This window comes from Pipra filicauda, unplaced genomic scaffold, assembly GCF_003945595.2.
Source record: "Pipra filicauda isolate LSUMZ 115617 unplaced genomic scaffold, ASM394559v2 scaffold18_size4552066_pilon, whole genome shotgun sequence".
Taxonomy (NCBI): Eukaryota; Metazoa; Chordata; class Aves; order Passeriformes; family Pipridae; genus Pipra; species Pipra filicauda.
In genome coordinates, this window is record NW_024104298.1 from 2,094,945 (window position 1) to 2,109,136 (window position 14,192).

General features: G+C 37.6%; 1 protein-coding gene across 7 annotated transcripts in view; it reads right to left on the reverse strand.

The window, feature by feature from the left end:
- Positions 1 to 14,192, reverse strand: part of CASK (calcium/calmodulin dependent serine protein kinase) — a 210,025-nt gene that overhangs the window by 75,588 nt on the left and 120,245 nt on the right. For all 7 annotated transcript variants that reach the window (XM_027741886.2, XM_039380225.1, XM_027741879.2 and 4 more), the window contains exons 7-8: positions 4,549 to 4,724; positions 2,340 to 2,462 (exon numbers count right to left, since the gene is read on the reverse strand). In XM_027741886.2, coding sequence (XP_027597687.1) covers positions 2,340 to 2,462; positions 4,549 to 4,724 — 299 coding nt within the window. The remainder of the gene's footprint in view (positions 1 to 2,339; positions 2,463 to 4,548; positions 4,725 to 14,192) is intronic.

The window sequence follows — 14,192 nt, forward strand, 5'->3', positions numbered from 1 at the left end:
AAATACAAGCTCTTCATATTCTCTTGACACTAAGAAACCAGACAAAAAAATGTACCAGCGAATAAGTATCCTAAGGAGAATGAGGATTTGTTGCAACTTAAGGAAAACTTCAAGAAACTAAAAGGGATTAAAACACTTTGAAAGAATTTTGAATTTGGGCCAGAGATATTTTCTTTCAGTAGTTTTGTTTTTCACTTTGTAGACCTTAGTCTTTTGTTTTACTGTTGTGCTGTTAGTCTGTGGTTAGCACTGAGCTCTGAAGCTGGCAAGCAGAAAGTAGTTCTGCTTCTTGGGATTCACAAATCTCAGTGAAGCAACATGTTCAAGCTCTCTTTTCAGGGGTGCTTGATACTTCAGGCAAGCTTGGGAGATGGGGTAGGATGGCTGGTGATACCAGGTCATGGCTTACAGGAAGAATTCTCCATTGCAGATGCTGATAAAAAACCCTGCAATGAATAACTGCAGTGACAGTAAGGACAAAACTTGCAGCAGTTGGCTACTGTCTTACCCTGCTCCAAATCATCACAGAAGCTCCACACACATTAATTTAATATAAATGTCTATCACATGCATCTCCTGAATCAGAGTGAAATCACCATCAGAAGTAATTCAGTCACTCTACAACAGTGGAGATGCCTCTGTCCCATGCTGTATTTGGATCTATAAATAGTTTAGGAGAAAGCTCTGAGTCAGCAGGGAAGGCTGTTTATCATAGCCAAAAATGGGAGGACTGAGTTTGGAAACAAAGTTGTCTCAAACCAAATGTTCTCTTTCCTTGCATGAATTTCAACAAATAATGACAAGACCAGAAAAAGATTACAGACAACAAAAGTGCTAAACTATATAGGCAGAGCTTGCACATTGACATTACAGAATTGTCTTTTAAACGAGCCTGATCAGCTTAGTTGCTCAAACAACAAAAGATGACAAAGTTTTCTCCCAAAATAATCCTCAGTAAAACCCTTGCTTTGGCATCTAAATGTGGGTAAGCTCACAAAGTGAGGAAAAAGTCAAAATAAAAGCAGGTAGAAACAGATCACCTGTTTTAACCACAGGTTAATCACTGGAATTTAATCAGTTTTAATCACTGGAGTACGATCATTTGGGATTTGCAAACATGGTGTCTCTTTACATACTTTTTGATATTTGATACACTATGTAAGCTCCAGATCAATAGACAGAACTTTGGCTCCTTTTGTGTGGAATGGTTTGAACCTGCAGTTTCCCAATACTCAGAAGAGTTGCCTTAACCACTCATTCCTGAGAGATGCACACTCCTGAGCTCCTTTTATAAGCTAGGCCATTCTGCAGCTTAGAATACAAGAGTCAGAGCCAGAAAGAGAGCAGAGAACTGGAAGAACGCCCATTTACTTGGAGAGAGAAGAACATATGAGCCTGTCCTTCCCAGGATCTTCTTCTGGGTTTTTCTGTGTCACTATTTGTCTCGTGTAGAGCAAATAAAACAGTCCAGAAGCAGACACCAGAACAGTACCCTTTCAAAACAAGTGCCCTGTTCAAAGTAATGATATTATGACTCTCTCTACCCTTGACCTACACTATAGGAAAGAAGTAGAGGATAACAAAGTAAAATAGTTAATTCATCACCTTCTGCCAAAGAAAATGCAACATTCTGAATCAGGACTTGCCACCTTATAAATCTGTAGCACACCCATTATTCTCCAACCCCAATGTTTAGCACAGACTACTGATGGGACTGCTGAGAAGCTACAGCTGTATATTCTCCTGCTCCTGTTGTTAATCTGCAGCGTTCAGCAACTACTCCTCTGCTGGCTTAAACTGTGTTGTAAAGTCTGACACCCCTGAAAAATAATTTGATTACCAGATATCATTTCATTTTATGCAGTCACAGTGGCCTTTGAGTAACATTCCACTCCATATTTCCTTCACTCTGGTGGGATATTTCAGGAATCTAATGTAAGGAAGCAGCACAGTTCAGTAGCATAACATCCTGCAACAGACTGCATGGCTATAAGCATAATAGGAAAGAGGTTTAGGACTGAGCAAAGAGGAGATCAGAAATTATTTCTCTGGAGTTTGAGAGCCACAGAAAGACACATTAATACCTTCCTTAAGCTTTATGCTACACAGCCCTATTCCCTGATGCTGCTGAAGATGTCCAACTGAGTTCACTCTTGCTTTTAAGAGTTCAAGCCTGGTAATTATCTAAATCTCAGGCTCTAACCCTACAAAGCATTTAAAGCAGATTCTCCCACATTTTGTACAGTTCATGTCTTCTTTGAAAGGCTCAGAGAAGCAAAAAAATAAATCTTTTTTTCCCTTGAAGCTGAAACTGGTGTGTAAACAGCTGCTTTTACTACCTTTAACCAGGGATGATTCAGTGCTTCATATACTGTTATCCTTTCTGCTGGATCCAGCATAAGCATGCGGCGTACCAGGTCTTTGGCACTTTCAGAAATATGGCTCCATTGCCTAGGATTCATCTGGTCACAAGCAAGAAAAAAAGACATGAAATTAGTAACAAGAACATAGGAAACAACATACTTTTTATTTAAATGATTACAGGAATTTGACAGTGGTTGGTGCCTGCAAACGTTTCATTGCAAAAAAAATGTAAAAGAAGTTTCTAAGTTTTTTAATAACGTCTAATAAGTTGTACACTAGTTGCTATTGAAATGGCGTAAAACCTGAAAACATAAAACCTGACATATTATTGGTATTATAATTACAGTATAAGTTTCTACCTGTTCTATATTTTGTTTAGCTAAAAGTGACTCTTCTCTAGGGGAAAAAAAAAATTAAGCTTTGTCTGACCTGTTAACTATGCCTAAGATAAATGTAGAAATTAAATCTACTCCTGAAATCAATATAAGGAATGGCATGACAATCCATCTGTATCAACCCACAGTTTCATGCCAGTGATTCTGAGTAAAAAGGAAGTAAGATAATGCCTGTTGTGAACTATTCTGGTCTTGTCCCAAAGGTAGTATGGACAATGGCTCTTCCCAATAAATTCCTTTCAACTTTAAAACAGGTGAGCATCCTCAGCCACTAGGAGAGCATACTGTGATCAACAACATGAGCAATTGCAACACTTTTTAGTGCAGAACTTTATCCTTAGGAGACACCAATGTGAAGGATCATTTAGAATATATTTTCTGCTTGTGCCCAACCAGTCAAAATTATGGATGCCCAACAAAACCATAATAAAGTAGAGAAAATTATTAATGTAATATAAAGGATTATATCCTTATGCTATTTCTAGGATTTCTTTAACTTATGAAGAACTTAAGTTTTATGCAAACTGCTAACTTTATACACTGCTAACTTTACAAGGTACTAAATGAAAATCCAAAATTACAACTAGACTCTTTTCAATGTTATAATCTGTTCATTTAAAGAGGTCCATTTTATTTAAAATCAGTCTTTACAAAAAACGATCACTTTAAATTGGGGCACTCAGGAACATGAAATCCACATTAATAGTTGTGATTTGTCATTTCTTTTTCAGCTTTAATGAAATGAAGGTAATTGCAAATTTGCAGCAAGATTGTTTTAAAATCCTTACAGTATTTTCACTGAATAGACATATTATTGTGGAAACAGGAACAGAAAAGGAACTAAGAGGACACAATGTGCTGGCCATAACTTTTTTTTTTTAAACAAAGGGAAGTTAACTTATACACTTCCAGAAGGTTTTAGCTGCCTAAGAGACTCCATAAAGAAATCTGCCATAAAATGAAACTGGAACACCTACCAGCCTGTGCAATCCCATGAAGAAATGCTGCTGTTTCTAGGAACACAAAACTTAAAGAATGAAAAATGTGCTCCTTAACAAGTGCAGTAACACTGCTGTCACTTACATTTTGGCAGACTACTGTTAAGTTCATACAGTAAAATACTTCCTAAACCATTTTAGAGACCATCAGGCAGCTTTAGGATTTTCTGTCCGTAATTTGCCAATGCTCAGCTCATGTGTGACCTCGGTCACAAGGCAGAGCAAAGCTCGTCTTAGACAAAACCGCAAAACCAGTGAAGCTGAAGCTTTAAAGTTGTCTCCTTACTGGTCTGGGATGCTGCTGCTGTGAAACACACTCCTCCTGCCTGCACGCCGACCTGCCTGGGGTTGCAAGTGGCTCCTTTTGAATCATCAGCTGCACTTAACTACACACTGTACTGAAAAGAAAAACACCTAACTGCATTTGTTAGGCGTTCTCTTAGTTGAGGATTTAAATGGAAAAAATTTAAATTATCTATAAACCTAAGGTAACACGCATTATGTTACACTTCACAGATAAATCTCAGGTAATCCTGCTGGGCTCAATGTACATTTAGGGGCGAGTTGTTACACCCATTTATTATTTCATCTGAGTAAATATTTCTGTATTCTAATTTCTAACATTGATACAAAACACAGCAGGAACAAGACAGACCGGAGAGAGAAAATTATCTCTCTTCCTGCATAACAGCTTCAAATTTAAATCAGGCTAAATACAAAAATCAACTTCTAGAAATTTTACCAGCAGAGCTCATCTCACTGGAAAAGGATTCAGGTATACTGTCATTTACCTTGTATTTGCCTTTAATAATGCCTTCAAATAATCTTTCCTTGGTTCCATAAAAAGGCAAACAACCACTTAGCAGGATAAAAAGGATCACGCCACAACCCCAAACATCTACAGGCTTCCCATACGGTTCTCTTTTTACCACTTCTGGGGCCATAAAATGAGGTGTTCCTACACGTCCTAAATGGAAATAAAAAGAAAATTTAGTCAAAGTGATGTGTGTCAAACATGGAAATAAAGAATATCCCTCCAATAAACTAAAACAGTTTTAATAAATTCTGTTTATGGGTTAAGCTTTTAACACAATGCTTTTTCCCTTAAGTTTAGTATTTATTAAATATATCCAGTGAGACAAATCAGTATTTTCCCTTTCACTTCATTTATACTTTTATGAATTGAGGAATATTCTATCCTACCCAACAGACTGTGAAATGAGACTCATATAAGAGCACTAAGATCCTTCAGTGAAATTTGGCATATAAAAGTAAACCCACCAATTTGGACAACCTTTGAAACAGGAATTATTTATACAGAGAGCAAGTACAAAGATATCAATGAGTTCTAGTGTACACTGATAACTTGAAAAAGCAACATCTAATTGGCAGGAGCACAGTTAGGTCTGATGCTCTGCCCAAACCTTGGCCAACAAAAATGCAAAACACCAGCATATGTATTGTTCATTTATTTGAAGCAGGTAATGTCTTACTGCATGTAAGAAGATAATGCTGATTTGTTTCACAAGGTGCTTTCAATGTGTGTCACTCAGTAATGGTTCTGGCACAGTACTCATTTTGGATAGGTAATGAATGTACTCCCACAGAAACAAAACTTATTTAGTACTGAACTTTTTAGTGGATAAAATGTTTAGAATGACTTAAATTAATTTCTGTGTAGCACATTAAGTCAAACAAATGCAATGAGCATTTTACCTCTCCATATAAATGTTTCCCACTGTAAAGAATTTTGTTTCCATTGTAAAAATTAAGCTTTGAATGCTCAGGTCATCACTGACACTTACAAACACTGTAGTCTTTGGACTACCCCGGTCCCATCAAGTACCAACAGGAATAAAAACCCCACAAGTGTAGCAAACTGTCACCACTTGCACCCCCTTCATAAATTATTTGTGCTTACTGATAAATACAATGGACTTCAGAGGCTCCATTCAAGGCTTGCAGCACCTCTCTGCAGGCCAGGAGAGTTTCAAATGCAGCCTAGAGAATCTGAGGTGTTTGCAGGGCATGTATTTAATTCAGTTTTTTATTGTAAAGAGATTCTTGTTTGATTAACCTATCCTGCACACCACTGGCATGGGAGTTAGCTAAGTCACAGCATTGGTAACAAACACCTGTGAGACTATCTGGCAGTAGCTTAGTAAAGACCATCATTTGTTTATCCCACCTACAGCAGGAATACAGTCTAACCATGCTCTGTTAACTAGCCATACTCACTCTCCTTTTTCCATCTAAAGGATTACATAATGGACAGAAAGATGGCACCTTTTACATCATACTATTCTTAAGGACAAACAATGCCATTGTCAAAATTCTTCACCTTTGTGTTATACCTTTTCCTTCAGAGTTTATGAGGCAATTCCCCTGCCAAACAAATGATAGGGATCTGTCTGTGACAAAGGAATGTTACCTCATCACTAAGCTAGGTCAGCAGCTCAAAACATCCAGGCTGACCTGACAGCAAAGGGACAGTTCTTTTCTAGGTTAAAGAATAAAAAACCCAGCAAGATGCTGCATCCCTCATATCACTGGGGGAGGAAGAAGGACCCTAACTCTGGACAGAGAAAGACAGAGACAGACGTGGGGAAGATTTCTAATTCTTCTTGCTGTCTATACACAGTTTATAGGCTCATGACATATCTTTCAGCCTAACTGATAAACCTCGAAGCCAAAGCTTCAAGATCATAAATATGAGGTCAAGAATTATCTCCTTAGATGACTCTCTCTTATTTACATGCCTGGCGATGGGGAAGGGAAGGAAAATGGAAGTTATATATAAATCCAATATGCACAAGTTGCTTTTGAAACTCAGGGGTTTTGCTTTTTGTTAATGTGCCTATAAACTTAGTAGGGTTTCCTCACTGTTTTTCCCCCTAGGATGCCATCACAGCGAAAGCATGAATGTTTCCAGCTCTGCATTAGGCTATGCCTGTGCATGAGCAGCAACACCTGCCTGTTCAACCAGCATTTGTCTATCCCTTACACTGCTCACGTGACGTTAGCGGTGTGCTCACCACTGACTGGAAACCTTTAGTGCAGAGGATCATCAAAGACCACAGAGCAGCCTGGCTTACCCAAGTCTTGTTTATCTCAGTGGTGACTTCCTGACAACTTGGGTGCAGAGGGACCCATTTGCCATTTTGGAGCAGGTGTAACCTTTTTTATATGCTGAAAAAAACATTTGCGGTACTAAAGCTTGTTTAAATATTTTTAATCAATATGAATAGAAAATTATATATAGTCTGAAAATTCTGCCTTCCCATCAGGTTTTATAATTGCTATTATAAAATGTGGCAAGTCTAGAGGAAAGTGATTGCAAAATGGAGATATCAGTAGAAGACAAGATATCACAAGGACAAAGCAAGCTATTTAAAAGAGACATTAAACTTTGGGAGATATACATTTGTCTGGATAAAGTAGCTAATGAAACTATGAATCCTCTGTATCAAATGATAGGTGTGTTGATTTAATGTATATTTCCAATAATTACGTGGGACTCAGCTTCGAAACTTCTTTATGTTTCAAAATAACAATTGCAGACATGAATGTGGTACTAAAACGACTATGTGCTGTGAGAACTATGCTTAAAGGTTTGGGGTTTGGCTTTGAGGTTTTTTTGTCAATGCATTTAAGTCTGCTGGGCATTTCAGTACAGTGAAGGCTGACCTGCAGAACATCTTGTGTCCTTACAAACAATTACCCATCCTACATTTTCTCTTATGGTGTAAAATAGCACATTTAGCAGCAACACAGGCTACATAAGCAATCCAACAGCATGATTGGGGGTAGGAGTTTATGTGTCAAGGTGCTGGCACTGCGGAGGCTGCAGGGGTGGTGCCTGTGAGAAGCTGGGAATAACCGGCTGTGGACACAGATGGTTCCAGTGGAACCACTGCAGGGCACATCTGAGCCCAACACTCAATACAGGGAAAGTGTGTGTAAGAAAAGGGAAAAACACTGCCTAGCAAGTGAGGAGTATAGGAACTGACATTCCTCATCCCCCTGCACCACTTGGGACTGGGTGGTAAGGGAGTCAGGAGCAAGGGAGTAAAGTTGAGCCTGGGAAGAAGACGGGAGGAGGTGAAGTTTTAATTTTTGTTTCCCACCACCCAAATCTATTTGATAGTTCAAGGTTCCTATTTTGCTTTATCTGCTGATCTCACGCCAGAATGTGAGGTTGCATCTTCACTTGAGTACTCAAGTGCTCTTACAAACTGACAAGCTACAGTTAAAAAACACTGTCCCTCTCTGATCATCACACATTTTCTCACTTAGAAGTCAGAAGGTGTTTCTTCCATCCCAGGTAGAACTGGATCTTTCTTGGCCAGGTTCAAAACCAGTATACCATCAAAAATCCACTTTAATGAACTGCTTGATGTTGAGCAGAGGGAACAGAGCAGTTCAGTAAAAGGAAACACACCACAGGGCTGTTTAAATCCCCAACAGACTGATGCTATAAACTAGATGAAAAATGGATCTTAACAGCAAGCTGAAAAATCAGTGCTACTAAACCTTAATATTGGCTTTTACATTTAAAATCAGAACTCCATAAATACAAATGAAATGAGAAAGAAGACCAGGCTAACTTAATAGAATCTTGCCATTTACCTTGGTTAGATTATAATTAGTGAAAATAGTTCCAGAATTATTTGGTTTTGTAACCTCTTCAGTACTGATTCCAAGATCCTGATACTTTACATGAGGGGGTGGAAATCACGACTTTATGTCCATGAAAAAGCAAACCCGGAACAAGTAGAAACTTAAGTGGTTGAAAAAGAACCGTCCAGTCAAACAGGATAAAAAAATGCATATTATGTGTATGTGTATGTATGTATCAGAAAGCCTAAAGTCATTTCTGGCCAGCTGTCATCCTTGTGACCACTTCACAGGGGTCATCAAAGGAGCAAATGATGATTTTGAGGTTATTCTAAAAAAACTGACCTGAGCAAGGACTGCTGAGCTGTGCCTCTGAACTGCACTTAGCTCAGCACAGTGAATAAAGTGCACACATGAACTTACACAGATTGGGAGTTTTCCAATGTTGCAACTAGAAGAACTGTAAGCTGAATATCAGTAACAGGACAAATACAACCTATAGACAGCAAAGTTGTCTAAAGTCACGGATACTGACTGCTTTTTAGACCATGTATCACTTCTGCTGAAAATCATCTAGTAGAAAATTTGCCTTCTAAACACATCCAGTGTAAAATTTTAAAGTTGTTCTCAACAGTTCAATTATTTTAAAATATTTTAGAAGCTTTTGAATTTTCTTTGGTGTTTTGCGAGCAGCTCTGCATCTTTTGAAGGCAGAGTAAGAACAGTAGGAAAAGGCATTTTCCTCTCTTTAACAGATAACTTCTGCTTTCCACAGGCCTTTCATTCTTCAGGATATAAGAATCACAGATATATTTGGATGACTGCCCACGAAAAAATAACATTTTAATTCAATATATATTGCATGCATGCATACACACAGGATTTTTAGTTGTCAACTAAATTGACTGGAATTAGTCTGTGTTTTTACGTTCTTCTTGTTTGTTCTAAAGTGGCATTAACTGAAACTCATCACTATATAAAGACTCAACAGTGGTATGTAGTTAATGTGATACTTGCCTCCATCCATTTCACTGTAAATAAATGCCTACATCAAAGTGATTATTGATTTAGGAAGCCCTCAGTGCCTGGATAGGTACAGACATGAGATACCTTATCTCTAGATGTAAACTTCCTTATCAGCCATTTTTGAGGCATGTTGGTTGCCTGTAAATTTATAAAATTGCTAATTGTGCTAATCTTTCCTGTGGATAAACAGAGAGCTTCAGTCTTCAGGTGCTGTCAATCTGATATCATTTACAAGCACTAAAGATAAATTTTGACTTACCTTTGATAATTTAGTTTCTATGACTCTTTCCATATTATTCCAGACAATAGGGCTATGCTTTCCACAAGAAGAAGAGTATATACAGAGACCCAATCAGATTTTGTCATCCCTAAGGCAGGGGACTGATGACCAAGATATCAGAAGGAGAGTCTTTCAACAGCAGTAGTATCTGAACGATGTATAAGGAAACAACTGGAACAAATAATTTTTAGGAAAAAAATGTGAGGTACTAATAAACATCACCATCTGACCTCTCACAATAGTGTAATAAGAATTATGCTCATAAATTAAGGAGTTTCTAAAAGAGTGGGATGTGGAGAATAATGTGGAAGGAATCGAAGAATCACACATAACAGGATCAGAGAGGTCAATACTTTACTACTCTTAATTCCTTTCCACATTACTCCAGACAATAGAGATGTTTAAAAAGCAGGTGTACAGAGAAGATGAACAGATTAAAAAAAAAAAGATAAAAAAAAAGAAAAAAAAAGGGCAATTCAGCTTCAGCACAGAAGATTGTCTGAAGAAAATGTACTGTAAAAGATGCATCAGCAGACAACTGGACAACTTCAAATTAGTGTCCAGAAAACAAACAAAGCAAAGCTCACATATTAATGAGACAAATTATAATAACTGATTCAATAGCCTTTTCAGTCATACAACTATGATGGAGGAAGCAAACCTAAATGACTTTTTAACACATCAGCCTCCTCTTAGCACTCCAGTGAATTGGAATTTCTGAGAGACTGTAAAACACAGTTGTAACTTTTAAATAAAATGAAGTCTCTTGGAAACAAAGAAAGCTTTGCAATACTATTCAGACACTGATGATGAAAAGCAAAAAAATCTATGCAGTGCAAAAAACCTCCAACATTTAAAAAAAAAAGTTTTTTAAACTGGTGTTTATCAAAACACCAAGAAGAACCAGTTTGGTGAAACACTGAAAAGGCTGCCCAGAGAGCTGGTGCATGCACCAACCCTGGAAGCATTCAAGGTCAGGTTGGACATGGTTCTGAGTAACCTGATCTAGTTGAAGATGTCCCTGCTTATTCCAGAGGGTTGGACTGGATGACCTTTAAAGGTCCCTTCCAACCCAAACCATTCTGTGATTCTATGATTATTGATGAGAACAAAACAAAAACAATGAACTTAAAGGATTCTGCTCCCCTTCCCCCCATTCCATAATCTACTTAGAGGGAAATTTATGGCAATGCCTTCCTTTGCTATTTTTGTAGTAAGTCTAAAAGGCCAAATGACAAAGAACCAAGAGCACTTGGTATTTATGTGCTGTACTTCCATTAAGAACATATAAGATGTTTTCCAGTAAGAGGATAATTTATGGTAGGATACTATTGGATTTTGAAGCAGCCTAGGGGAGCAAACTAATAATACATAAAAATTTATATTGGGCTTGATTAGTATCATGGTACCTGTGACATTTTGCTGCTAAAGGTACAAAGTGAAAGGCAGTTCACTATCCACAGGTAAGACTTGACAGCTTGTATAGAACCTTGTATCACTTAGGTCTATACAGTTATCTTTCTTTCTGTACTAGTTGAAACCAAAAGAACTTAAGTAGATTAAGTGGAGGAAATAGCACTTGTGAACTCAATGGGTTTTGTTCCTTCAGACTTTTATGCCATATATGAGCTAAAAATCCCAAGACTTAGCATCTAAGATATTCGATACGAGATAAATCTGATGCCACATTTATTTAAGAAAATATTGTGGCAGTTCATACCATATTCTGCAAGAAAAACTGTCCAGGGAAGAAGACAGAGATCATAATGTGAGATTGCTCTATTAAATCACTGAATTCCTTGAGGTTCCACTACTGTAGCTGCATCATAACCATGCAAACACAGACTGTTTCCTGTCTACATGCTGTTCCATAAGAGTTCACTTATAAATCATGATGATCTGTAGTTACCGTGTATACTGCCAGAATTCCACCTCAAAGCACCTGCTTCGATGTTTCAAGTAAAGCACCTAGTACAGTTTTCCAATTCTGATCATAAGAAGTGCAAGAACAGACCTTCAGAGACTGGTAGCTCATGGAAACAATTTCCTGTAACACAGGCTTCTTATTCACTGCATTGCAGCTTATGGGCAAATAGAGTGGAACAAAGAGTATTTCCTCACATTTTCCCTTCTGGTCTTCTGAAAAAGGAGTTACGGTTAGGCCCTTTTTTTTGGTACTTACTTAATAATAATTAAACTTTGATAAAAATGAACTCAACTGGGGTTGTTAGCTGATAAAATACAGTCATGATCCTAAAATCTATTCCACAGACATTTCCATTAGTGTGATGTCATAGCTTGTTGTCATGAGCTCCCTTACACTTCTGTTAAATAACTATCTACCTGCTTGAAAGAACATTATAGTTACAATCCTTCTCAGCAACACAAGTCTATCTTTGGACTTACATCAAAAGATTGGGATTCATCTACCTTTAATACCCAGGGCTTAGTTTAACTTTACTACAGAAACTCTTCCCCTCACACCCATCAATCTAAGCACACTGGAAAAAAGATGTCTTTTGTTAAGTTAAAAAAATTTTGCAGTCCCAAACAAAGCAAAAGCCGTGTGCTTGAAGGATGGCTTCAAAGATGTTGAGGGAGAAAATTCCCTTCAATTTGTTCTCCTGGGGCTACACAGAATCTGGCCTTTCCAGGCACAGGTGTGTCAATGCACAAAGGTAAGCAAAACAGCACAAATGAAGCACAGGGGGTTTTAGGTCAGTAAAAGAACCTTAGTGCCATAACCACTTTTATTTAATAGAGAATTTCTTTTCTGATGTGTGAACCACCAAATACAGGAACTGCCATGCCAAAAGGGAATAACTGAGTATGTTAAGCTGAATCAGTGTTTTACACTAAAAATTAGAAAAGCAATGTGAAAGTGGGTAGGTTGGTTATGATACTACCCAAACTTCTCTATATGGAGAGTTCCTATTTCACTTACGAGACAATTGAGAAAAAAGAAGTGTTAGTTACTATTATGACAAAACTTATCCATAGGGCATATCAATGACATTCTTAGACAAACGTGCAGACCAACGTTGTTTTGTAAGAAATGTATAGCCCAGTTCAGTCAGTCACTATTGTTAACTTTCCTATAACAAATATGGGTGATATTGTAAAGTTGAAGAAATAAAATCTTGCCAGTGCTATGTAGGGGACTGTATAGTAATGTGCCTTCAGGTAGGATTCTGGCAGGGAAAAGAATTGCCAGGTAACAGATGTGGTATAAAGACTGGAATGGAAGATGAGAAGAAAGAGAGAAGGAGTCTGTTATGGAGAAAACTTGAAATAAGCAAAAGAACTGAGACCTTCCATGGTATATAAATGAAGTGGAATTACTCTGTATATCCCTGAAAACAAGTGAAATTTGAAGCTGAAAGTAACAAGTGCTAATGAAAGACTGCAAACTAGAAATGACAGTTGAGAGGGGGGGAAAAAGTGTATAAAGGCAGACCAATGTGGTATAAGTTGAGATGGAAGAGGCAAAAGATACAGAGAAATATTATAGTGAAGAGGCCTGAGAAGCTTCTCTAAGTGCTGCAAACAGAACCACCGACAGTGGTAACTGCATGGAGGTTGGGCACAGGAACAGTGAGTAGGACCTGCAGAACAGTGAACGGTAACAGGAAAGGAAGGCCACGACAAATTTGGGGAAAAATGCTGTAATCCTTTTACAAAGTTGAACTTGACGTTTCTTGCAAGACAACTAGTAGTGTGAAAGAAAGTACACTGTATCTCATTACCTCCAGAAGAGTAGCTGAAACAGAAGAAATGGATAAAGTTGCTCAGTGAGAACATAAAGAAGAAAAATGAGAGAATCTTAAACAAAAGCGTAGAAACTATCACTTGAAAAGGTACAGGCTGAGGTACAGATAACCTGAGTAACACAAGAGAAGAAAAGAAAGGAGTGACCTTTTTATTAAAGAAACAACAGTAGCTTAACTGAACGGGTATTTTATTTGAAAGGATGTCCCTAAGTAATTAGACACTTGGATATTTCCAGGGTATCAGAGACATCTGGAAGGGAATCGAAGCTGTTGGTATGTTCATATTGGATTTACTTTTTTATTTAAAAAGCATATAAAAGCCAAATTGACACAGAACTTTAAGTAATTGGATTAGGAAATCTGAGTTTTTGAAGAAGCATAGTACTGATAGGAAGTTACTCATTTTGAAGAAAAAATATTAAAACTAACAAAATTTTTTTGTTGTGGTCTCCTACTCTGGCAACGAAAGCATCAGAAAATTGATTGGGTCTTCATCTGTGCAGGCTGATTAAAGCATAACCCTATTGTCTGGAACAATATGGAAGGCAGCTAGAGGAAATAAAATCCACAGAAAACAAAACACACTTAGTCAAAAAATATACATACGTATCAAGATATTGATGTCTTATGCAATAATTACAATGAAATATTAAAACACAGAAAAGAGTCACATGTGAAAACTAGTAAGGTTTTGCTATTAAACAGCTCAGTATTCTGCCAGGAATTGCCTATGAAACATAGG